The sequence below is a fragment of the Lampetra fluviatilis genome, chromosome 3 (genome assembly GCF_964198595.1).
Source record: "Lampetra fluviatilis chromosome 3, kcLamFluv1.1, whole genome shotgun sequence".
NCBI lineage: Eukaryota > Metazoa > Chordata > Hyperoartia > Petromyzontiformes > Petromyzontidae > Lampetra > Lampetra fluviatilis.
The window spans coordinates 2,033,847-2,057,268 of record NC_136277.1 but is presented as its reverse complement, the minus strand read 5'-3'; the positions used below and the strand labels follow the sequence as shown (position 1 = coordinate 2,057,268).

The 23,422-nt window shown below is 57.7% G+C and overlaps 1 protein-coding gene across 1 annotated transcript in view; it reads left to right on the top strand.

The window, feature by feature from the left end:
• LOC144947991 (A disintegrin and metalloproteinase with thrombospondin motifs 6-like) overlaps positions 1-23,422 on the top strand; it is a 69,566-nt gene that overhangs the window by 30,095 nt on the left and 16,049 nt on the right. Inside the window, exons 8-12 of the mRNA XM_078877422.1 lie at positions 18,797-18,942; positions 19,603-19,646; positions 21,586-21,691; positions 21,943-22,092; positions 22,994-23,135. Of these exons, the coding sequence (XP_078733548.1) occupies positions 18,797-18,942; positions 19,603-19,646; positions 21,586-21,691; positions 21,943-22,092; positions 22,994-23,135 (588 nt within the window). The remainder of the gene's footprint in view (positions 1-18,796; positions 18,943-19,602; positions 19,647-21,585; positions 21,692-21,942; positions 22,093-22,993; positions 23,136-23,422) is intronic.

Below are 23,422 nucleotides of genomic sequence, written 5' to 3'. Positions count from 1 at the left end.
TCTGAGCGAGGTCCGTGTGTTGTGTGTCTCTGAGTGGGGTCCGTGTGTTGTGTGTCTCTGAGCGAGGTCCGTGTGTTGTGTGTCTCTGAGTGGAGTCCGTGTGTTGTGTCTCTCTGAGCGGGGTCCGTGTGTTGTGTGTCTCTGAGTGGGGTCCGTGTTTTGTGTGTCTCTGAGTGGGGTCCGTGTGTTGTGTGTCTCTGAGTGGAGTCCGTGTGTTGTGTCTCTCTGAGTGAGGTCCGTGTGTTGTGTCTCTCTGAGCGGGGTCCGTGTGTTGTGTGTCTCTGAGTGGGGTTCGTGTGTTGTGTGTTTCTGAGTGGGGTCCGTGTGTTGTGTGTCTCTGAGTGGAGTCCGTGTGTTGTGTCTCTCTGAGTGAGGTCCGTGTGTTGTGTCTCTCTGAGCGGGGTCCGTGTGTTGTGTGTCTCTGAGTGGGGTCCGTGTGTTGTGTGTCTCTGAGCGAGGTCCGTGTGTTGTGTGTCTCTGAGTGGGGTCCGTGTGTTGTGTGTCTCTGAGCGAGGTCCGTGTGTTGTGTGTCTCTGAGTGGGGTCCGTGTGTTATTTCTCTTTGAGTGGGGTCCGTGTGTTGTGTCTCTCTGAGTGGGGTCTGAGTGTTGTCTCTCTGAGTGGGGTCAGTGTGTTGTGTGTCTCTGAGTGGGGTCCGTGTGTTGTGTCTCTCTGAGTGGGGTCCGTGTGTTGTGTGTCTCTGAGTGGAGTCCCTGTGTTGTGTCTCTCTGAGTGAGGTCCGTGTGTTGTGTCTCTCTGAGTGGGGTCTGTGTGTTGTGTCTCTCTGAGTGGGGTCCGTGTGTTGTTTCTCTCTGAGTGGGGTCTGTGTGTTGTGTCTCTCTGAGTGAGGTCCGTGTGTTGTGTCTCTCTGAGTGGGGTCTGTGTGTTGTGTCTCTCTGAGTGAGGTCCGTGTGTTGTGTCTCTCTGAGCGGGGTCCGTGTGTTGTGTGTCTCTGAGTGGGGTCCGTGTGTTGTGTGTCTCTGAGCGAGGTCCGTGTGTTGTGTGTCTCTGAGTGGGGTCCGTGTGTTGTGTGTCTCTGAGTGGGGTCCGTGTGTTGTGTGTCTCTGAGTGGGGTCCGTGTGTTGTGTGTCTCTGAGTGAGGTCCGTGTGTTGTGTGTCTCTGAGTGGGGTCCGTGTATTGTGTGTCTCTTAGCGGGGTCCGTGTGTTGTGTGTCTCTGAGTGGGGTCCGTGTGTTGTGTGTCTCTGAGTGGGGTCCGTGTGTTATTTCTCTTTGAGTGGGGTCCGTGTGTTGTGTCTCTCTGAGTGGGGTCTGTGTGTTGTCTCTCTGAGTGGGGTCCGTGTGTTGTGTGTCTCTGAGTGGGGTCCGTGTGTTGTGTCTCTCTGAGTGGGGTCCGTGTGTTGTGTGTCTCTGAGTGGAGTCCCTGTGTTGTGTCTCTCTGAGTGAGGTCCGTGTGTTGTGTCTCTCTGAGTGGGGTCTGTGTGTTGTGTCTCTCTGAGTGGGGTCCGTGTGTTGTTTCTCTCTGAGTGGGGTCTGTGTGTTGTCTCTCTGAGTGGGGTCCGTGTGTTGTGTGTCTCTGAGTGGAGTCCGTGTGTTGTGTCTCTCTGAGTGAGGTCCGTGTGTTGTGTCTCTCTGAGCGGGGTCCGTGTGTTGTGTGTCCCTGAGTGGGGTCCGTGTGTTGTGTGTCTCTGAGCGAGGTCCGTGTGTTGTGTGTCTCTGAGTGGGGTCCATGTGTTGTGTCTCTCTGAGTGGGGTCCGTGTGTTGTGTGTCTCTGAGCTGGGTCCGTGTGTTGTGTGTCTCTGAGTGGGGTCCGTGTGTTGTGTCTCTCTGAGTGGGGTCCGTGTATTGTGTCTCTCTGAGTGGGGTCTGTGTGTTGTCTCTCTGAGTGAGGTCCGTGTGTTGTGTGTCTCTGAGTGGGGTCCGTGTGTTGTGTGTCTCTGAGTGGGGTCCGTGTGTTGTGTGTCTCTGAGTGGGGTCCGTGTGTTGTGTATCTCTGAGTGGAGTCCGTGTGTTGTGTCTCTCTGAGTGGGGTCTGTGTGTTGTCTCTCTGAGTGAGGTCCGTGTGTTGTGTGTCTCTGAGTGGGGTCCGTGTGTTGTGTGTCTCTGAGTGGGGTCCGTGTGTTGTGTGTCTCTGAGTGGGGTCCGTGTGTTGTGTGTCTCTGAGTGGAGTCCGTGAGTTGTGTCTCTCTGAGTGAGGTCCGTGTGTTGTGTCTCTCTGAGCGGGGTCCGTGTGTTGTGTGTCTCTGAGTGGGGTCCGTGTGTTGTGTGTCTCTGAGTGGGGTCCGTGTGTTGTGTGTCTCTGAGTGGAGTCCGTGTGTTGTGTGTCTCTGAGTGGGGTCCGTGTGTTGTGTGTCTCTGAGTGGGGTCCGTGTGTTGTGTGTCTCTGAGTGGAGTCCGTGAGTTGTGTCTCTCTGAGTGAGGTCCGTGTGTTGTGTCTCTCTGAGCGGGGTCCGTGTGTTGTGTGTCTCTGAGTGGGGTCCGTGTGTTGTGTGTCTCTGAGTGGGGTCCGTGTGTTGTGTGTCTCTGAGTGGAGTCCGTGAGTTGTGTCTCTCTGAGTGAGGTCCGTGTGTTGTGTCTCTCTGAGCGGGGTCCGTGTGTTGTGTGTCTCTGAGTGGGGTCCGTGTGTTGTGTGTCTCTGAGTGGGGTCCGTGTGTTGTGTGTCTCTGAGTGGAGTCCGTGTGTTGTGTGTCTCTGAGTGGGGTCCGTGTGTTGTGTGTCTCTGAGTGGGGTCCGTGTGTTGTGTGTCTCTGAGTGGAGTCCGTGAGTTGTGTCTCTCTGAGTGAGGTCCGTGTGTTGTGTCTCTCTGAGCGGGGTCCGTGTGTTGTGTGTCTCTGAGTGGGGTCCGTGTGTTGTGTGTCTCTGAGTGGGGTCCGTGTGTTGTGTGTCTCTGAGTGGAGTCCGTGTGTTGTGTCTCTCTGAGTGAGGTCCGTGTGTTGTGTCTCTCTGATTGGGGTCCGTGTGTTGTGTGTCTCTGAGTGGAGTCCGTGTGTTGTGTCTCTCTGAGTGAGGTCCGTGTGTTGTGTCTCTCTGAGTGGGGTCTGTGTGTTGTCTCTCTGAGTGGGGTCCGTGTGTTGTGTGTCTCTGAGTGGAGTCCGTGTGTTGTGTGTCTCTGAGTGGAGTCCGTGTGTTGTGTCTCTCTGAGTGAGGTCCGTGTGTTGTGTCTCTCTGAGCGGGGTCCGTGTGTTGTGTGTCCCTGAGTGGGGTCCGTGTGTTGTGTGTCTCTGAGCGAGGTCCGTGTGTTGTGTGTCTCTGAGTGGGGTCCATGTGTTGTGTCTCTCTGAGTGGGGTCCGTGTGTTGTGTGTCTCTGAGCTGGGTCCGTGTGTTGTGTGTCTCTGAGTGGGGTCCGTGTGTTGTGTCTCTCTGAGTGGGGTCCGTGTATTGTGTCTCTCTGAGTGGAGTCCGTGTGTTGTGTCTCTCTGAGTGAGGTCCGTGTGTTGTGTCTCTCTGAGCGGGGTCCGTGTGTTGTGTGTCTCTGAGTGGAGTCCGTGTGTTGTGTCTCTCTGAGTGAGGTCCGTGTGTTGTGTCTCTCTGAGCGGGGTCCGTGTGTTGTGTGTCCCTGAGTGGGGTCCGTGTGTTGTGTGTCTCTGAGCGAGGTCCGTGTGTTGTGTGTCTCTGAGTGGGGTCCATGTGTTGTGTCTCTCTGAGTGGGGTCCGTGTGTTGTGTGTCTCTGAGCTGGGTCCGTGTGTTGTGTGTCTCTGAGTGGGGTCCGTGTGTTGTGTCTCTCTGAGTGGGGTCCGTGTATTGTGTCTCTCTGAGTGGGGTCTGTGTGTTGTCTCTCTGAGTGAGGTCCGTGTGTTGTGTGTCTCTGAGTGGGGTCCGTGTGTTGTGTGTCTCTGAGTGGGGTCCGTGTGTTGTGTGTCTCTGAGTGGGGTCCGTGTGTTGTGTATCTCTGAGTGGAGTCCGTGTGTTGTGTCTCTCTGAGTGGGGTCTGTGTGTTGTCTCTCTGAGTGAGGTCCGTGTGTTGTGTGTCTCTGAGTGGGGTCCGTGTGTTGTGTGTCTCTGAGTGGGGTCCGTGTGTTGTGTGTCTCTGAGTGGGGTCCGTGTGTTGTGTGTCTCTGAGTGGAGTCCGTGAGTTGTGTCTCTCTGAGTGAGGTCCGTGTGTTGTGTCTCTCTGAGCGGGGTCCGTGTGTTGTGTGTCTCTGAGTGGGGTCCGTGTGTTGTGTGTCTCTGAGTGGGGTCCGTGTGTTGTGTGTCTCTGAGTGGAGTCCGTGTGTTGTGTGTCTCTGAGTGGGGTCCGTGTGTTGTGTGTCTCTGAGTGGGGTCCGTGTGTTGTGTGTCTCTGAGTGGAGTCCGTGAGTTGTGTCTCTCTGAGTGAGGTCCGTGTGTTGTGTCTCTCTGAGCGGGGTCCGTGTGTTGTGTGTCTCTGAGTGGGGTCCGTGTGTTGTGTGTCTCTGAGTGGGGTCCGTGTGTTGTGTGTCTCTGAGTGGAGTCCGTGAGTTGTGTCTCTCTGAGTGAGGTCCGTGTGTTGTGTCTCTCTGAGCGGGGTCCGTGTGTTGTGTGTCTCTGAGTGGGGTCCGTGTGTTGTGTGTCTCTGAGTGGGGTCCGTGTGTTGTGTGTCTCTGAGTGGAGTCCGTGTGTTGTGTGTCTCTGAGTGGGGTCCGTGTGTTGTGTGTCTCTGAGTGGGGTCCGTGTGTTGTGTGTCTCTGAGTGGAGTCCGTGAGTTGTGTCTCTCTGAGTGAGGTCCGTGTGTTGTGTCTCTCTGAGCGGGGTCCGTGTGTTGTGTGTCTCTGAGTGGGGTCCGTGTGTTGTGTGTCTCTGAGTGGGGTCCGTGTGTTGTGTGTCTCTGAGTGGAGTCCGTGTGTTGTGTCTCTCTGAGTGAGGTCCGTGTGTTGTGTCTCTCTGATTGGGGTCCGTGTGTTGTGTGTCTCTGAGTGGAGTCCGTGTGTTGTGTCTCTCTGAGTGAGGTCCGTGTGTTGTGTCTCTCTGAGTGGGGTCCGTGTGTTGTGTCTCTCTGAGTGGGGTCCGTGTGTTGTGTCTCTCTGAGTGGGGTCCGTGTGATGTGTCTCTGAGTGGAGTCCGTGTGTTTTGTGTCTCTGAGTGAGGTCCGTGTGTTGCGTGTCTCTGAGTGAGGTCTGTGTGTTGTGTGTCTCTGAGTGGGGTCCGTGTGTTGTGTCTCTCTGAGTGGGGTCCGTGTGTTGTGTCTCTCTGAGTGGGGTCCGTGTGATGTGTCTCTGAGTGGAGTCCGTGTGTTTTGTGTCTCTGAGTGAGGTCCGTGTGTTGCGTGTCTCTGAGTGAGGTCTGTGTGTTGTGTGTCTCTGAGTGGGGTCCGTGTGTTGTGTCTCTCTGAGTGAGGTCCGTGTGTTGTGTGTCTCTGAGTGGGGTCCGTGTGTTGTGTCTCTCTGAGTGAGGTCCGTGTGTTGTGTGTCTCTGAGTGGAGTCCGTGTGTTGTGTCTCTCTGAGTGAGGTCCATGTGTTGTGTCTCTCTGAGCGAGGTCCGTGTGTTGTGTGTCTCTGAGTGGGGTCCGTGTGTTGTGTGTCTCTGAGCGAGGTCCGTGTGTTGTGTGTCTCTGAGTGGAGTCCGTGTGTTGTGTCTCTCTGAGCGGGGTCCGTGTGTTGTGTGTCTCTGAGTGGGGTCCGTGTTTTGTGTGTCTCTGAGTGGGGTCCGTGTGTTGTGTGTCTCTGAGTGGAGTCCGTGTGTTGTGTCTCTCTGAGTGAGGTCCGTGTGTTGCGTCTCTCTGAGCGGGGTCCGTGTGTTGTGTGTCTCTGAGTGGGGTTCGTGTGTTGTGTGTTTCTGAGTGGGGTCCGTGTGTTGTGTGTCTCTGAGTGGAGTCCGTGTGTTGTGTCTCTCTGAGTGAGGTCCGTGTGTTGTGTCTCTCTGAGCGGGGTCCGTGTGTTGTGTGTCTCTGAGTGGGGTCCGTGTGTTGTGTGTCTCTGAGCGAGGTCCGTGTGTTGTGTGTCTCTGAGTGGGGTCCGTGTGTTGTGTGTCTCTGAGCGAGGTCCGTGTGTTGTGTGTCTCTGAGTGGGGTCCGTGTGTTATTTCTCTTTGAGTGGGGTCCGTGTGTTGTGTCTCTCTGAGTGGGGTCTGAGTGTTGTCTCTCTGAGTGGGGTCAGTGTGTTGTGTGTCTCTGAGTGGGGTCCGTGTGTTGTGTCTCTCTGAGTGGGGTCCGTGTGTTGTGTGTCTCTGAGTGGAGTCCCTGTGTTGTGTCTCTCTGAGTGAGGTCCGTGTGTTGTGTCTCTCTGAGTGGGGTCTGTGTGTTGTGTCTCTCTGAGTGGGGTCCGTGTGTTGTTTCTCTCTGAGTGGGGTCTGTGTGTTGTGTCTCTCTGAGTGAGGTCCGTGTGTTGTGTCTCTCTGAGTGGGGTCTGTGTGTTGTGTCTCTCTGAGTGAGGTCCGTGTGTTGTGTCTCTCTGAGCGGGGTCCGTGTGTTGTGTGTCTCTGAGTGGGGTCCGTGTGTTGTGTGTCTCTGAGCGAGGTCCGTGTGTTGTGTGTCTCTGAGTGGGGTCCGTGTGTTGTGTGTCTCTGAGTGGGGTCCGTGTGTTGTGTGTCTCTGAGTGGGGTCCGTGTGTTGTGTGTCTCTGAGTGAGGTCCGTGTGTTGTGTGTCTCTGAGTGGGGTCCGTGTATTGTGTGTCTCTTAGCGGGGTCCGTGTGTTGTGTGTCTCTGAGTGGGGTCCGTGTGTTGTGTGTCTCTGAGTGGGGTCCGTGTGTTATTTCTCTTTGAGTGGGGTCCGTGTGTTGTGTCTCTCTGAGTGGGGTCTGTGTGTTGTCTCTCTGAGTGGGGTCCGTGTGTTGTGTGTCTCTGAGTGGGGTCCGTGTGTTGTGTCTCTCTGAGTGGGGTCCGTGTGTTGTGTGTCTCTGAGTGGAGTCCCTGTGTTGTGTCTCTCTGAGTGAGGTCCGTGTGTTGTGTCTCTCTGAGTGGGGTCTGTGTGTTGTGTCTCTCTGAGTGGGGTCCGTGTGTTGTTTCTCTCTGAGTGGGGTCTGTGTGTTGTCTCTCTGAGTGGGGTCCGTGTGTTGTGTGTCTCTGAGTGGAGTCCGTGTGTTGTGTCTCTCTGAGTGAGGTCCGTGTGTTGTGTCTCTCTGAGCGGGGTCCGTGTGTTGTGTGTCCCTGAGTGGGGTCCGTGTGTTGTGTGTCTCTGAGCGAGGTCCGTGTGTTGTGTGTCTCTGAGTGGGGTCCATGTGTTGTGTCTCTCTGAGTGGGGTCCGTGTGTTGTGTGTCTCTGAGCTGGGTCCGTGTGTTGTGTGTCTCTGAGTGGGGTCCGTGTGTTGTGTCTCTCTGAGTGGGGTCCGTGTATTGTGTCTCTCTGAGTGGGGTCTGTGTGTTGTCTCTCTGAGTGAGGTCCGTGTGTTGTGTGTCTCTGAGTGGGGTCCGTGTGTTGTGTGTCTCTGAGTGGGGTCCGTGTGTTGTGTGTCTCTGAGTGGGGTCCGTGTGTTGTGTATCTCTGAGTGGAGTCCGTGTGTTGTGTCTCTCTGAGTGGGGTCTGTGTGTTGTCTCTCTGAGTGAGGTCCGTGTGTTGTGTGTCTCTGAGTGGGGTCCGTGTGTTGTGTGTCTCTGAGTGGGGTCCGTGTGTTGTGTGTCTCTGAGTGGGGTCCGTGTGTTGTGTGTCTCTGAGTGGAGTCCGTGAGTTGTGTCTCTCTGAGTGAGGTCCGTGTGTTGTGTCTCTCTGAGCGGGGTCCGTGTGTTGTGTGTCTCTGAGTGGGGTCCGTGTGTTGTGTGTCTCTGAGTGGGGTCCGTGTGTTGTGTGTCTCTGAGTGGAGTCCGTGTGTTGTGTCTCTCTGAGTGAGGTCCGTGTGTTGTGTCTCTCTGATTGGGGTCCGTGTGTTGTGTGTCTCTGAGTGGAGTCCGTGTGTTGTGTCTCTCTGAGTGAGGTCCGTGTGTTGTGTCTCTCTGAGTGGGGTCCGTGTGTTGTGTCTCTCTGAGTGGGGTCCGTGTGTTGTGTCTCTCTGAGTGGGGTCCGTGTGATGTGTCTCTGAGTGGAGTCCGTGTGTTTTGTGTCTCTGAGTGAGGTCCGTGTGTTGCGTGTCTCTGAGTGAGGTCTGTGTGTTGTGTGTCTCTGAGTGAGGTCCGTGTGTTGTGTGTCTCTGAGTGGGGTCCGTGTGTTGTGTGTCTCTGAGTGGGGTCCGTGTGTTGTGTCTCTCTGAGTGAGGTCCGTGTGTTGTGTGTCTCTGAGTGGGGTCCGTGTGTTGTGTCTTTCTGAGTGAGGTCCGTGTGTTGTGTGTCTCTGAGCGGGATTCATGTGTTGTGTGTCTCTGAGTGGGGTCCGTGTGTTGTGTCTCTCTGAGTGAGGTCCGTGTGTTGTGTGTCTCTGAGTGGGGTCCGTGTGTTGTGTCTCTCTGAATGGGGTCCGTGTGTTGTGTGTCTCTGAGTGGGGTCCGTGTGTTGTGTGTATCTGAGTGGGGTCCGTGTGTTGTGTCTCTCTGAGTGGAGTCCGTGTGTTGTGTCTCTCTGAATGGGGTCCGTGTGTTGTGTGTCTCTGAGTGGGGTCCGTGTGTTGTGTCTCTCTGAGCGGGGTCCGTGTGTTATGTGTCTCTGAGCGAGGTCCGTGTGTTGTGTGTGTCTGAGTGGAGTCCGTGTGTTGTGTCTCTCTGAGCGGGGTCCGTGTGTTGTGTGTCTCTGAGTGGGGTCCGTGTGTTGTGTGTCTCTGAGTGGGGTCCGTGTGTTGTGTGTCTCTGAGTGGAGTCCGTGTGTTGTGTCTCTCTGAGTGAGGTCCGTGTGTTGTGTCTCTCTGAGTGGAGTCCGTGTGTTGTGTGTCTCTGAGTGGGGTCCGTGTGTTGTGTGTCTCTGAGCGAGGTCTGTGTGTTGTGTGTCTCTGAGTGGGGTACGTGTGTTGTGTGTCTCTGAGTGGAGTCCGTGTGTTGTGTATCTCTGAGTGAGGTCCGTGTGTTGTGTCTCTCTGAGCGAGGTCCGTGTGTTGTGTGTCTCTGAGTGGGGTCCGTGTGTTGTGTGTCTCTGAGCGAGGTCCGTGTGTTGTGTGTCTCTGAGTGGAGTCCGTGTGTTGTGTCTCTCTGAGCGGGGTCCGTATGTTGTGTGTCTCTGAGTGGGGTCCGTGTTTTGTGTGTCTCTGAGTGGGGTCCGTGTGTTGTGTGTCTCTGAGTGGAGTCCGTGTGTTGTGTCTCTCTGAGTGAGGTCCGTGTGTTGTGTCTCTCTGAGCGGGGTCCGTGTGTTGTGTGTCTCTGAGTGGGGTCCGTGTGTTGTGTGTTTCTGAGTGGGGTCCGTGTGTTGTGTGTCTCTGAGTGGAGTCCGTGTGTTGTGTCTCTCTGAGTGAGGTCCGTGTGTTGTGTCTCTCTGAGCGGGGTCCGTGTGTTGTGTGTCTCTGAGTGGGGTCCGTGTGTTGTGTGTCTCTGAGCGAGGTCCGTGTGTTGTGTGTCTCTGAGTGGGGTCCGTGTGTTGTGTCTCTGAGTGGGGTCCGTGTGTTGTGTGTCTCTGAGTGGGGTCCGTGTGTTGTGTGTCTCTGAGCGGGTTCCGTGTGTTGTGTGTCTCTGAGTGGGGTCCGTGTGTTGTGTGTCTCTGAGTGGGTCCGTGTGTTGTGTGTCTCTGAGTGAGGTCCGTGTGTTGTGTGTCTCTGAGCGGGGTCCGTGTATTGTGTGTCTCTTAGCGGGGTCCGTGTGTTGTGTGTCTCTGAGTGGGGTCCGTGTGTTGTGTCTCTCTGAGTGGGGTCTGTGTGTTGTCTCTCTGAGTGGGGTCCGTGTGTTGTGTGTCTCTGAGTGGGGTCCGTGTGTTGTGTCTCTCTGAGTGGGGTCCGTGTGTTGTGTGTCTCTGAGTGGAGTCCCTGTGTTGTGTCTCTCTGAGTGAGGTCCGTGTGTTGTGTCTCTCTGAGTGGGGTCTGTGTGTTGTGTCTCTCTGACTGGGGTCCGTGTGTTGTGTCTCTCTGAGTGGGGTCTGTGTGTTGTCTCTCTGAGTGGGGTCCGTGTGTTGTGTGTCTCTGAGTGGAGTCCGTATGTTGTGTCTCTCTGAGTGAGGTCCGTGTGTTGTGTCTTTCTGAATGGGGTCCGTGTGATGTGTCTCTCTGAGTGGGGTCCGTGTGTTGTGTCTCTCTGAGTGGGGTCTGTGTGTTGTCTCTCTGAGTGAGGTCCGTGTGTTGTGTGTCTCTGAGTGGGGTCCGTGTGTTGTGTCTCTCTGAGTGGGGTCCGTGTGTTGTGTGTCTCTGAGTGGAGTCCGTGTGTTGTGTCTCTATGAGTGAGGTCCGTGTGTTGTGTCTCTCTGAGCGGGGTCCGTGTGTTGTGTGTCTCTGAGTGGGGTCCGTGTGTTGTGTGTCTCTGAGCGAGGTCCGTGTGTTGTGTGTCTCTGAGTGGAGTCCGTGTGTTGTGTGTCTCTGAGCGAGGTCCGTGTGTTGTGTGTCTCTGAGTGGGGTCCATGTGTTGTGTCTCTCTGAGTGGGGTCCGTGTGTTGTGTGTCTCTGAGCTGGGTCCGTGTGTTGTGTGTCTCTGAGTGGGGTCCGTGTGTTGTGTCTCTCTGAGTGGGGTCCGTGTATTGTGTCTCTCTGAGTGGGGTCTGTGTGTTGTCTCTCTGAGTGAGGTCCGTGTGTTGTGTGTCTCTGAGTGGGGTCCGTGTGTTGTGTGTCTCTGAGTGGGGTCCGTGTGTTGTGTGTCTCTGAGTGGGGTCCATGTGTTGTGTGTCTCTGAGTGGAGTCCGTGTGTTGTGTCTCTCTGAGTGGGGTCTGTGTGTTGTCTCTCTGAGTGAGGTCCGTGTGTTGTGTGTCTCTGAGTGGGGTCCGTGTGTTGTGTGTCTCTGAGTGGGGTCCGTGTGTTGTGTGTCTCTGAGTGGGGTCCGTGTGTTGTGTGTCTCTGAGTGGAGTCCGTGTGTTGTGTCTCTCTGAGTGAGGTCCGTGTGTTGTGTCTCTCTGAGCGGGGTCCGTGTGTTGTGTGTCTCTGAGTGGGGTCCGTGTGTTGTGTGTCTCTGAGTGGGGTCCGTGTGTTGTGTGTCTCTGAGTGGAGTCCGTGTGTTGTGTCTCTCTGAGTGAGGTCCGTGTGTTGTGTCTCTCTGAGCGGGGTCCGTGTGTTGTGTGTCTCTGAGTGGGGTCCGTGTGTTGTGTGTCTCTGAGTGGGGTCCGTGTGATGTGTCTCTGAGTGGAGTCCGTGTGTTTTGTGTCTCTGAGTGAGGTCCGTGTGTTGTGTGTCTCTGAGTGAGGTCCGTGTGTTGTGTCTCTCTGATCGGGGTCCGTGTGTTGTGTGTCTCTGAGTGGAGTCCATGTGTTGTGTCTCTCTGAGTGAGGTCCGTGTGTTGTGTCTCTCTGAGTGGGGTCCGTGTGTTGTGTCTCTCTGAGTGGGGTCCGTGTGTTGTGTCTCTCTGAGTGGGGTCTGTGTGTTGTCTCTCTGAGTGGGGTCCGTGTGTTGTGTGTCTCTGAGTGGAGTCCGTGTGTTGTGTCTCTCTGAGTGAGGTCCGTGTGTTGTGTCTCTCTGAGTGGGGTCCGTGTGATGTGTCTCTCTGAGTGGGGTCCGTGTGTTGTGTCTCTCTGAGTGGGGTCTGTGTGTTGTCTCTCTGAGTGAGGTCCGTGTGTTGTGTGTCTCTGAGTGGGGTCCGTGTGTTGTGTCTCTCTGAGTGGGGTCCGTGTGTTGTGTGTCTCTGAGTGGAGTCCGTGTGTTGTGTCTCTCTGAGTGAGGTCCGTGTGTTGTGTCTCTCTGAGCGGGGTCCGTGTGTTGTGTGTCTCTGAGTGGGGTCCGTGTGTTGTGTGTCTCTGAGTGGGGTCCGTGTGTTGTGTCTCTCTGAGTGGGGTCCGTGTATTGTGTCTCTCTGAGTGGGGTCTGTGTGTTGTCTCTCTGAGTGAGGTCCGTGTGTTGTGTGTCTCTGAGTGGGGTCCGTGTGTTGTGTGTCTCTGAGTGGGGTCCGTGTGTTGTGTGTCTCTGAGTGGGGTCCGTGTGTTGTGTGTCTCTGAGTGGAGTCCGTGTGTTGTGTCTCTCTGAGTGGGGTCTGTGTGTTGTCTCTCTGAGTGAGGTCCGTGTGTTGTGTCTCTGAGTGGGGTCCGTGTGTTGTGTGTCTCTGAGTGGGGTCCGTGTGTTGTGTGTCTCTGAGTGGGGTCCGTGTGTTGTGTGTCTCTGAGTGGAGTCCGTGTGTTGTGTCTCTCTGAGTGAGGTCCGTGTGTTGTGTCTCTCTGAGCGGGGTCCGTGTGTTGTGTGTCTCTGAGTGGGGTCCGTGTGTTGTGTGTCTCTGAGTGGGGTCCGTGTGTTGTGTGTCTCTGAGTGGAGTCCGTGTGTTGTGTCTCTCTGAGTGAGGTCCGTGTGTTGTGTCTCTCTGAGCGGGGTCCGTGTGTTGTGTGTCTCTGAGTGGGGTCCGTGTGTTGTGTGTCTCTGAGTGGGGTCCGTGTGATGTGTCTCTGAGTGGAGTCCGTGTGTTTTGTGTCTCTGAGTGAGGTCCGTGTGTTGTGTGTCTCTGAGTGGGGTCCGTGTGTTGTGTGTCTCTGAGTGGGTCCGTGTGTTGTGTGTCTCTGAGTGAGGTCCGTGTGTTGTGTGTCTCTGAGTGGGGTCCGTGTGTTGTGTGTCTCTGAGTGGGGTCCGTGTGTTGCGTGTCTCTCAGTGGGGTCCGTGTGTTGTGTGTCTCTGAGTGGGGTCCGTGTGTTGTGTGTCTCTGAGTGGGGTCCGTGTGTTGTGTGTCTCTGAGTGGAGTCCGTGTGTTGTGTCTCTCTGAGTGGGGTCTGTGTGTTGTGTCTCTCTGAGTGAGGTCCGTGTGTTGTGTCTCTCTGAGCGGGGTCCGTGTGTTGTGTCTCTCTGAGTGGGGTCCGTGTGATGTGTCTCTCTGAGTGGGGTCCGTGTGTTGTGTCTCTCTGAGTGGGGTCTGTGTGTTGTCTCTCTGAGTGAGGTCCGTGTGTTGTGTGTCTCTGAGTGGGGTCCGTGTGTTGTGTCTCTCTGAGTGGGGTCCGTGTGTTGTGTGTCTCTGAGTGGAGTCCGTGTGTTGTGTCTCTCTGAGTGAGGTCCGTGTGTTGTGTCTCTCTGAGCGGGGTCCGTGGTTTGTGTGTCTCTGAGTGGGGTCCGTGTGTTGTGTGTCTCTGAGCGAGGTCCGTGTGTTGTGTGTCTCTGAGTGGAGTCCGTGTGTTGTGTGTCTCTGAGCGAGGTCCGTGTGTTGTGTGTCTCTGAGTGGGGTCCATGTGTTGTGTCTCTCTGAGTGGGGTCCGTGTGTTGTGTGTCTCTGAGCGGGGTCCGTGTGTTGTGTGTCTCTGAGTGGGGTCCGTGTGTTGTGTCTCTCTGAGTGGGGTCCGTGTATTGTGTCTCTCTGAGTGGGGTCTGTGTGTTGTCTCTCTGAGCGGGGTCCGTGTGTTGTGTGTCTCTGAGTGGGGTCCGTGTGTTGTGTGTCTCTGAGTGGGGTCCGTGTGTTGTGTCTCTCTGAGTGAGGTCCGTGTGTTTTGTGTCTCTGAGTGAGGTCCGTGTGTTGTCTCTCTCTGAGTGGGGTCCGTGTGTTGTGTGTCTCTGAGTGGGTCCGTGTGTTGTGTGTCTCTGAGTGAGGTCCGTGTGTTGTGTGTCTCTGAGTGGGGTCCGTGTGTTGTGTCTCTCTGAGTGGGGTCCGTGTGTTGTGTGTCTCTGAGTGGAGTCCCTGTGTTGTGTCTCTCTGAGTGAGGTCCGTGTGTTGTGTCTCTCTGAGTGGGGTCCGTGTGTTGTGTCTCTCTGAGTGGGGTCCGTGTGTTGTGTCTCTCTGAGTGGGGTCTGTGTGTTGTCTCTCTGAGTGGGGTCCGTGTGTTGTGTGTCTCTGAGTGGAGTCCGTGTGTTGTGTCTCTCTGAGTGAGGTCCGTGTGTTGTGTCTCTCTGAGTGGGGTCCGTGTGATGTGTCTCTCTGAGTGGGGTCTGTGTGTTGTGTCTCTCTGAGTGGGGTCTGTGTGTTGTCTCTCTGAGTGAGGTCCGTGTGTTGTGTGTCTCTGAGTGGGGTCCGTGTGTTGTGTCTCTCTGAGTGGGGTCCGTGTGTTGTGTGTCTCTGAGTGGAGTCCGTGTGTTGTGTCTCTCTGAGTGAGGTCCGTGTGTTGTGTCTCTCTGAGTGGGGTCCGTGTGTTGTGTGTCTCTGAGTGGGGTCCGTGTGTTGTGTGTCTCTGAGCGAGGTCCGTGTGTTGTGTGTCTCTGAGTGGAGTCCGTGTGTTGTGTGTCTCTGAGTGGGGTCCATGTGTTGTGTCTCTCTGAGTGGGGTCCGTGTGTTGTGTGTCTCTGAGCGGGGTCCGTGTGTTGTGTGTCTCTGAGTGGGGTCCGTGTGTTGTGTCTCTCTGAGTGGGGTCCGTGTATTGTGTCTCTCTGAGTGGGGTCTGTGTGTTGTCTCTCTGAGTGAGGTCCGTGTGTTGTGTGTCTCTGAGTGGGGTCCGTGTGTTGTGTGTCTCTGAGTGGGGTCCGTGTGTTGTGTGTCTCTGAGTGGGGTCCGTGTGTTGTGTGTCTCTGAGTGGAGTCCGTGTGTTGTGTCTCTCTGAGTGGGGTCTGTGTGTTGTCTCTCTGAGTGAGGTCCGTGTGTTGTGTGTCTCTGAGTGGGGTTCGTGTGTTGTGTGTCTCTGAGTGGGGTCCGTGTGTTGTGTGTCTCTGAGTGGGGTCCGTGTGTTGTGTGTCTCTGAGTGGAGTCCGTGTGTTGTGTCTCTCTGAGTGAGGTCCGTGTGTTGTGTCTCTCTGAGCGGGGTCCGTGTGTTGTGTGTCTCTGAGTGGGGTCCGTGTGTTGTGTGTCTCTGAGTGGGGTCCGTGTGTTGTGTGTCTCTGAGTGGAGTCCGTGTGTTGTGTCTCTCTGAGTGAGGTCCGTGTGTTGTGTCTCTGAGCGGGGTCCGTGTGTTGTGTGTCTCTGAGTGGGGTCCGTGTGTTGTGTGTCTCTGAGTGGGGTCCCTGTGATGTGTCTCTGAGTGGAGTCCGTGTGTTTTGTGTCTCTGAGTGAGGTCCGTGTGTTGTGTGTCTCTGAGTGAGGTCCGTGTGTTGTGTGTCTCTGAGTGGGGTCCGTGTGTTGTGTGTCTCTGAGTGGGGTCCGTGTGTTGTGTCTCTCTGAGTGATGTCCGTGTGTTGTGTGTCTCTGAGTGGAGTCCGTGTGTTGTGTGTCTCTGAGTGGGGTCCATGTGTTGTGTCTCTCTGAGTGGGGTCCGTGTGTTGTGTGTCTCTGAGCGGGGTCCGTGTGTTGTGTGTCTCTGAGTGGGGTCCGTGTGTTGTGTCTCTCTGAGTGGGGTCCGTGTATTGTGTCTCTCTGAGTGGGGTCTGTGTGTTGTCTCTCTGAGTGAGGTCCGTGTGTTGTGTGTCTCTGAGTGGGGTCCGTGTGTTGTGTGTCTCTGAGTGGGGTCCGTGTGTTGTGTGTCTCTGAGTGGGGTCCGTGTGTTGTGTGTCTCTGAGTGGAGTCCGTGTGTTGTGTCTCTCTGAGTGGGGTCTGTGTGTTGTCTCTCTGAGTGAGGTCCGTGTGTTGTGTGTCTCTGAGTGGGGTCCGTGTGTTGTGTGTCTCTGAGTGGGGTCCGTGTGTTGTGTGTCTCTGAGTGGGGTCCGTGTGTTGTGTGTCTCTGAGTGGAGTCCGTGTGTTGTGTCTCTCTGAGTGAGGTCTGTGTGTTGTGTCTCTCTGAGCGGGGTCCGTGTGTTGTGTGTCTCTGAGTGGGGTCCGTGTGTTGTGTGTCTCTGAGTGGGGTCCGTGTGTTGTGTGTCTCTGAGTGGAGTCCGTGTGTTGTGTCTCTCTGAGTGAGGTCCGTGTGTTGTGTCTCTGAGCGGGGTCCGTGTGTTGTGTGTCTCTGAGTGGGGTCCGTGTGTTGTGTGTCTCTGAGTGGGGTCCGTGTGATGTGTCTCTGAGTGGAGTCCGTGTGTTTTGTGTCTCTGAGTGAGGTCCGTGTGTTGTGTGTCTCTGAGTGAGGTCCGTGTGTTGTGTGTCTCTGAGTGGGGTCCGTGTGTTGTGTGTCTCTGAGTGGGGTCCGTGTGTTGTGTCTCTCTGAGTGATGTCCGTGTGTTGTGTGTCTCTGAGTGGGGTCCATGTGTTGTGTCTTTCTGAGTGAGGTCCGTGTGTTGTGTCTCTCTGAGTGGGGTCCGTGTGTTGTGTGTCTCTGAGTGGAGTCCGTGTGTTGTGTCTCTCTGAGTGAGGTCCGTGTGTTGTGTGTCTCTGAGCGGGATTCATGTGTTGTGTGTCTCTGAGTGGGGTCCGTGTGTTGTGTCTCTCTGAGTGAGGTCCGTGTGTTGTGTGTCTCTGAGTGGGGTCCATGTGTTGTGTGTCTCTGAGTGGGTCCGTGTGTTGTGTCTCTCTGAGTGAGGTCCGTGTGTTGTGTGTCTCTGAGCGGGGTCCGTGTGTTGTGTGTCTCTGAGTGGAGTCCGTGTGTTGTGTCTCTCTGAGTGAGGTCCGTGTGTTGTGTCTCTCTGAGCGGGGTCCGTGTGTTGTGTGTCTCTGAGTGGAGTCCGTGTGTTGTGTCTCTCTGAGTGAGGTCCGTGTGTTGTGTCTCTCTGAGCGGGGTCCGTGTGTTGTGTCTCTCTGAGCGGGGTCCGTGTGTTGTGTGTCTCTGAGTGGGGTCCGTGTGTTGTGTGTCTCTGAGTGGAGTCCGTGTGTTGTGTCTCTCTGAGTGAGGTCCGTGTGTTGTGTCTCTCTGAGCGGGGTCCGTGTGTTGTGTGTCTCTGAGTGGGGTCCGTGTGTTGTGTGTCTCTGAGTGGGGTCCGTGTGTTGTGTGTCTCTGAGTGGAGTCCGTGTGTTGTGTCTCTCTGAGTGGAGTCCGTGTGTTGTGTCTCTGAGTGGAGTCCGTGTGTTGTGTGTCTCTGAGTGGGGTCCGTGTGTTGTGTCTCTCTGAGCGGGGTCCGTGTGTTGTGTGTCTCTTAGCGGGGTCCGTGTGTTGTGTGTCTCTGAGTGGGGTCCGTGTGTTGTGTCTCTTTGAGCGGGATCCGTGTGTTGTGTCTCTCTGAGTGGGGTCCGTGTGTTGTGTCTCTCTGAGTGGGGTCTGTGTGTTGTCTCTCTGAGTGAGGTCCGTGTGTTGTGTGTCTCTGAGCGGGGTACGTGTGTTGTGTGTCTCTGAGTGAGGTCCGTGTGTTGTGTCTCTCTGAGTGGGGTCCGTGTGTTGTGTGTCTCTGAGTGGGGTCCGTGTGTTGTGTCTCTCTGAGTGGGGTCCGTGTGTTGTGTGTCTCTGAGTGGGGTCTGTGTGTTGTGTGTCTCTGAGTGGGGTCCGTGTGTTGTGTCTCTCTGAGTGGGGTCCGTGTGTTGTGTCTCTCTGAGTGGGGTCTGTGTGTTGTGTGTCTCTGAGTGGGGTCTGTGTGTTGTGTGTCTCTGAGTGGGGTCCGTGTGTTGTGTCTCTCTGAGTGGGGTCCGTGTGTTGTGTGTCTCTGAGTGGGGTCCGTGTGTTGTGTCTCTCTGAGCGGGGTCCACGTGTTGTGTCTCTCTGAGTGGGGTCCGTGTGTTGTGTGTCTCTGAGTGGGGTCCGTGTGTTGTGTGTCTCTGAGTGGGGTCCGTGTGTTGTGTGTCTCTGAGTGGGGTCCGTGTGTTGTGTGTCTCTGAGCTGGGTCCGTGTGTTGTGTGTCTCTGAGCGGGGTCCGTGTGTTGTCTCTCTCTGAGTGGGGTCCGTGTGTTGTCTCTCTCTGAGTGGGGTCCGTGTGTTGTGTGTCTCTGAGTGGGGTCCGTGTGTTGTGTGTCTCTGAGTGGGGTCCGTGTGTTGTGTGTCTCTCTGAGTGGGGCTGTGTGTTGTGTGTCTCTGCCTCTGGTCTGCGTGGGGTTCCTTCGGGTGCCGCGATGACCGCATACGCCGCCCCCACTGCCACCACCACGGACGCCTCCACCACGTAAATAATTCTCCCGTTACTAATTCCGTTTTTACACTCGTGCCAAGACGTGGCCGGGCGATCTGCCGCCAGCGTTGTCACCGCACTGCGGTGAGATCGGGGCGCGGCCACACGCTTCGGCGATTTGATTCTCGCTCCTGTGCCTCCCCTGGATCCACTCAGCCTCAAATGAGTAACTGGTGCGGTGTGTAAACATCGCCACTGGGGGAACGAAGCCGGCCGGGCGTGATGCTGGACACACCACCTGTTCGTGCCCCTTGACAGCCTGCTAAGTCTACGCGGGTTTTAGCTTCGTCATTATCTTTGTGCGTGTGTGCGACCGTGTGTGCGTGCGTGTGTGCGTGTGCGTGTGCACGCGCCCGACACTGCATCGTCGAGGAGTTTGTGCAACGTAAACAGAGAGGGGGGGGGGGCAGGAAGGTTTTTCTAAACAGCTGAGCGCGCCGTGCGTGTCCACGCTTGTCCGACACCAACGCTCTGTCGGTCCGCTAGTCCCACCGAGCCCTATCGCCCTGGAAACAGCCCGCCGAGGCCCACAGCTCGATCTTCGGAAGGGTGCCCGCCGGGTCTGCTGGCTGTCCGCTCGACGTTCTTGCGCCTCCGGGCGTTGTGCACTCGCCCTCCGTGTCCAGGCGCCGTGCGCTCGGCGCTACGCAGTCTCGGCGCCGTCGCCGCGTGTCCGCGCGTCTGCCCGGCTCGCGTCTCTCTGTCCGTGCGCGCCTCGCTCCATGGTGGTGGCGCCATCGCCGCCCGTTGCGGAGAGCTTCGCGGTTGGACTCCGGCGGCCGCACCGGCGCAGCGCTGCTGCGGTGGCGCGTGCCAACCGCGCCGTCCGCTTAAATCGCGGTGGACGTTAAAGATCCCGTGGCGTCGTTCGCGAGAGCGCAGGCCGTTGTAACGCTTTCGTCGCAGTCGAAATTCTGCAAAATCTGACACCGGGATTTTATTCCACACAGCAGCAGCGATCACCGCTGTCCCGTCAGTACTACTACTGATAACAACAATAACAACAACAATAATAATCACGCTGCTGCGGCCTTGCTCGGGTGAAGGTGCTGACCACAGTGTAATGGCGCCGCGGTAGCTGCGGAGTGGCGGTGGCAAGACTACGGTGGGACGGGCGTTGTGACACAATTGTGACGGTGCCGTGATGGCGCCGTGATGGCGCCGTGATTGTGCCGTGATGGTGCCGTGACGACGTTGTGACTGCTTTGTGGTTCCTGTGTCCGTGGCCCCGCAGCCGAACCTGGAGCTGAGTCACCACGCCGACAAATCCCTGGACAGCTTCTGCCGCTGGCAGAAGGGGATGAACACGCGCGCCGCACAGGGTGACTCGCTGCCGGACAACGGCCTCGCGCACCACGACAACGCCGTGCTGATGACGCGGTGAGTCGGCCAAGCACGGCTCCTCATCACTGCTCGTCGTCGCGGTCGTCATGGTCACGGTCGTCACGGTCGTCACAGTTCATCGTCACGGTCGTCATGGTCACGGTCGTCACGGTCGTCATGGTCACGGTTCATCGCATCGTCACGGTCGTCATGGTCACGATCGTCACGGTCGTCATGGTCACGGTCGTCATGGTCACGGCTGATCGTCACAGTCGTCATGGTTGTTATGGTCACGGTCGTCATGGTCACGGTCGTCATGGTCACGGTCGTCATGGTCATGGTCGTCATGGTCACGGTCGTCATGGTCATGGTCGTCATGGTCACGGTCGTCATGGTCATGGTCGTCATGGTCACGGTCGTCATCGTAAGCATCACTCCGACCGCCGTAGTGATGTCATCGTAGCTGCCATCGTCCACGCGATGCTCTCAGCCTTGCCTCGACCGCCGACTCACAATCTGAACGTGCGGCCGTATGGTGCCATTGTCGCCGTTTCACTTGGGAGGCCCGAGATGTTTCTCGGTTCTTCCCCTCCTCGTCGTCGTGCGGCGCGGTGCCGCGGTGCCGCGGCTTGGCGGTGCGGCCTGACTCGTCTTTCTCCGATGCCCCCCCCCCCCCCACCGTCATCCCCCTCCCTCCCCCCCGCCGCCCTCCCCCAGGTACGACATCTGCACCTACAAGAACAAGCCGTGCGGCACGCTGGGTGAGTCCGCGCGCCGCCTTGAACACGCGTAGCCGTTGAACGCGCTCGCGCGCCGGTCTCGGGACGCGTTGTGCGCCACGAGTGGCTCTCGTTCCTCCGGCGGCCGTCCTCGTCCCGCGCCGTCTGCCTCGCTTGGCCGGCCGTCCCATCGCCCGTTCCACGGGGCCGGCGGCCTGGAACGACGGACGCGTCTCGTGGTGAACGGCGACGAAGGCAAACTTGAGAGGATGAAGCGAGGCAGCGAGGCGGCGTATTGAAATCGCATCGACGGCCGCGTGGACACGCGAGGAATCGGAATGGGTTGTCCTGGGCGAGCACGCGGCTTGCACTTGTTGGGGGGGAGGGGGGGAGCGCTCACAGAACACACCGCATGGCACCCTTGACAACAGCTACGGGATGCGTGCGCGGTCCGGCACAAGAGGGAAGACGACGTTCCTCCACCGAGCAAAAACAAAAAATTCTAAAATGTCGATATTTTGTGGGCCAGGAACTGGTTGTATATTTGTTCCGTACACTCCCCCCCCCCCCCCCACGTGACCTGTGTAGTGGTGGTGGGCGTGTGGGTGGGTAACAGCTGATTGAAAGTATCACTGGGAATGGATTGTCTTGTGCCGAGCTACGCTCGCAGTGACGCACACACACACAGGCGCCCGCACGCGCACACGGACAAACACGCGCACACGCGGGGGAACAGCTGTTGGGATTCGGGTTCGGAGCGCAACAGCACGAGGCGGGGGAGGAGACGAGGGAGGAGACGAGGGAGGGAGCCGCCGTGCAATGGAACCCCGCGGCCCCCCGTGGCCGCCAGGGTGGACCCAGGGAGCGAGCGGAGAGCGGCGGTCGCGAGGTTCACGTCCTGGTCGAGGGAACGGTGTCGACTCGGGGCCAAGAAAATTGGCACCACTCTGCGGAAAAAGTCAACGTAGGAATGTGGAATTTCCACCAGCGGCTCAGGAGATGAGCGCCGGGGTGCTTCACGTGACGCGGTGCGGGAGGAGCGGAGGGGGGGGCACGGTGGTTTTGGCAGGAGGTTGGAGAGAGCGGGGAGCGCGTCGGCTGTCTCGTCATGGAGCAGAAGGTGAAAGACTCTTCGGTGGGGAGTTAGCCTCTTGCGGTGTTAACGGCGTGCGTGCGCGTGTGTCATGGCGGGGGGGGGGGGGGAGTGGTGGCGCAGCGGTTAGCGAGCCGCCCTCCACACCGACGGCCCGAGTTCGACTCGAACACGCGGCCAACATCGGCAGCAGCGAACATCTCAATCGGTCCTGGGTCTCCCCCTAGGTCGGCTCCGCCTTAAAATCAGTGCCCGGTGCTGCGTGTGAACATCAGGATTGAGGAGACAAAAGCAGAGGGACGTGGTGCTGGTGCCGTGCCGACCTTAATAGGTGCTCGCTAACAGCACTTGGCCCAGCAGTCTGTTAAAGGCTATACGGGAACAGCGGCAATGTGGCTACTTGTCACGGAGTGACCCAGAGAGCCAGAGAGAGCCAGGGAGAGCCAGGGAGAGCCCATAGCGAGACCCCAGAGAGAGACCTGGAGCACGTCAGACATTCTCTCTGCGTGCAGGAATGTTGGCAGGGGGGCGACGCCGTCTTGTTGTATCTCGTTGGCACGTGGACGTGTGAACTCAAGTAACGGAAAAACAAAAACCACGTTGGCCGTGGGCGTCGGGGCGGTGCTGACACCCGTGCGAGAGGCACCTGGGCTCGATTGCCAACTCGGGCGCCTGCGTGCACGGAGCGTGCGCGGAGCGTGCACGTGTCCTCCTCCCGTGGCTCAACTCACGCACGGTCAACATCGGAATCCCGCGGCCTTCCCTGCTGAATACGTCGCGATCAATCGTTCCGCCAGCGGCTCTCCCCCCCCCCCCACCCCGACGGTCCGCTAAGGCTACCCGTGGAATCTTTGTCTTTGTGCGCCGCCACGCGCGGGGGGTGGCCAGGCCTGGCGCCGGTGAGCGGGATGTGCGAGCCGGAGCGCAGCTGCAGCATCAACGAGGACCTGGGCCTCGCGTCGGCGTTCACCATCGCCCACGAGATGGGCCACAAGTGAGGGCACCCACGCGGCGACACGCGACACGCGGCGCAAAAACAACGCCAGCGACGAACCCCGCCGGGGACGTCGCCGCCGCGGTGCTCGCCGCACTTTGAGATCGTGCGGCGTCGGAGGGCTCTCTGCTGCAGGAGGTCACGGGCAGGCCCAGGTGCTGTGGGTTGACCGAGGGGGGAGCGAGGGGGGGGGAGCGAGTGGGGGGAGCGAGGGGGGGGAGCGGACTATCATTGCCGCGTTTGTTCCGTAGTTTCGGGATGAACCACGACGGCACGGGGAACGCGTGCGGCACGCGCGGCGGCCGCGAGGCTGCCAAGATCATGGCGGCGCAGCTGACGTCGGCGACGAGCCCCTTCTCCTGGTCGTCGTGCAGCCGCGACTACATCACCTCCTTCCTCGAGTGAGCGGCCCGCCGGGCAAACACCCCCCCCCCACCTCCACCCCTGCCCCCCCCCCACCTCCACCCCTGCCCCCCCCCCCACCTCCACTCCTGCCCCCCCCCCCCCACCTCCACCCCTGCCCCCCCCCCACCTCCACCCCTGCCCCCCCCACCTCCACCCCTGCCCCCCCCCCACCTCCACTCCTGCCCCCCCCCCCCCACCTCCACCCCTGCCCCCCCCCCCCCACCTCCACCCCTGCCCCCCCCCCCCGCCTCCGACCGACTACCGACGACTTACCGCACCACCCGCAGCAGTAGCAGCCGGGCCTCCGCTGGGCCCAACGTTGGGTCAGTGTTGGGCAGTATAGGACCATATTATGAACCAACTTTGGCATGTCATTGGAACTGCTGGCTCGACGTTGGGGCAACGTTGGGTCAGTGTTCCATGTTTACTGGGTCTATAGCTCAAATGAACGAAGATGGAATAATCACGAGCATGGGCGGACGATCCTCCTCCTCCCCACTTCTCTCCCTCCACTGAATGCAGGCAGCGATGTCACCTCGTCTGCAACTGTGCTGTTATCAGTAATCGTCCCGAGCTGCCTCACGCTTCGGGAAATTCACCGTTTGTGGAGTATTTTCGATGCCCGTGCAACGCAAGTCGCTTTTGCTCCGATTTCTGTAACCTGCGTCATCGGTGACGTCATCGGTGACGTCATCGGTGGCGTCATCGGTGGCGTCATCGGTGACGTCACCAATGACGCAGGTCACGCGCTCTCGCGAATGAGCCTCATCGTCCCGGATCTCTCTCGGGTTCCCGCCCGCCGGTGAAACAAAACCAGCCGTGCCGCTCGAACTCGTGGCACGTGACGAAGCCGGCGGCTGTGAGCACTGAGCTGACCTCCGACCTCTGCCGCCGCAGCTCGGGACGCGCGAGCTGCCTGGACAACTCCCCGCCCAAGCGCGACTTCGTGTACCCGACGTCGCTGCCGGGCCGGCGGCACGACGCCGACGAGCAGTGCCGCTTCCAGTACGGCCCGTCGTCGCGCCAGTGCAAGTACGGGGTAAGCGTGCGCCCGTGACCGTCGCCGCCGTCCGCCGCCCACGGTTTCCACGACGCGCTAACGTTGGGCCCACGTTGGGGCCGACGTTACCCACCACGCGCCAACATTGGCCCCTGCGTTGCAAGTTGTTTTTCCATTGTGCTAACCGAGCCGCGCCAGCCAAGTAACCGATGACTGCAGCGAAATAAGAATATTACTTTTGCACTTAATTTGGGCAAAAATTTCAGCGGTGAGAAATCCAATTTTCTTGTATCTCTTTGGACCGTCGCCCATCGATCATTCCTCTG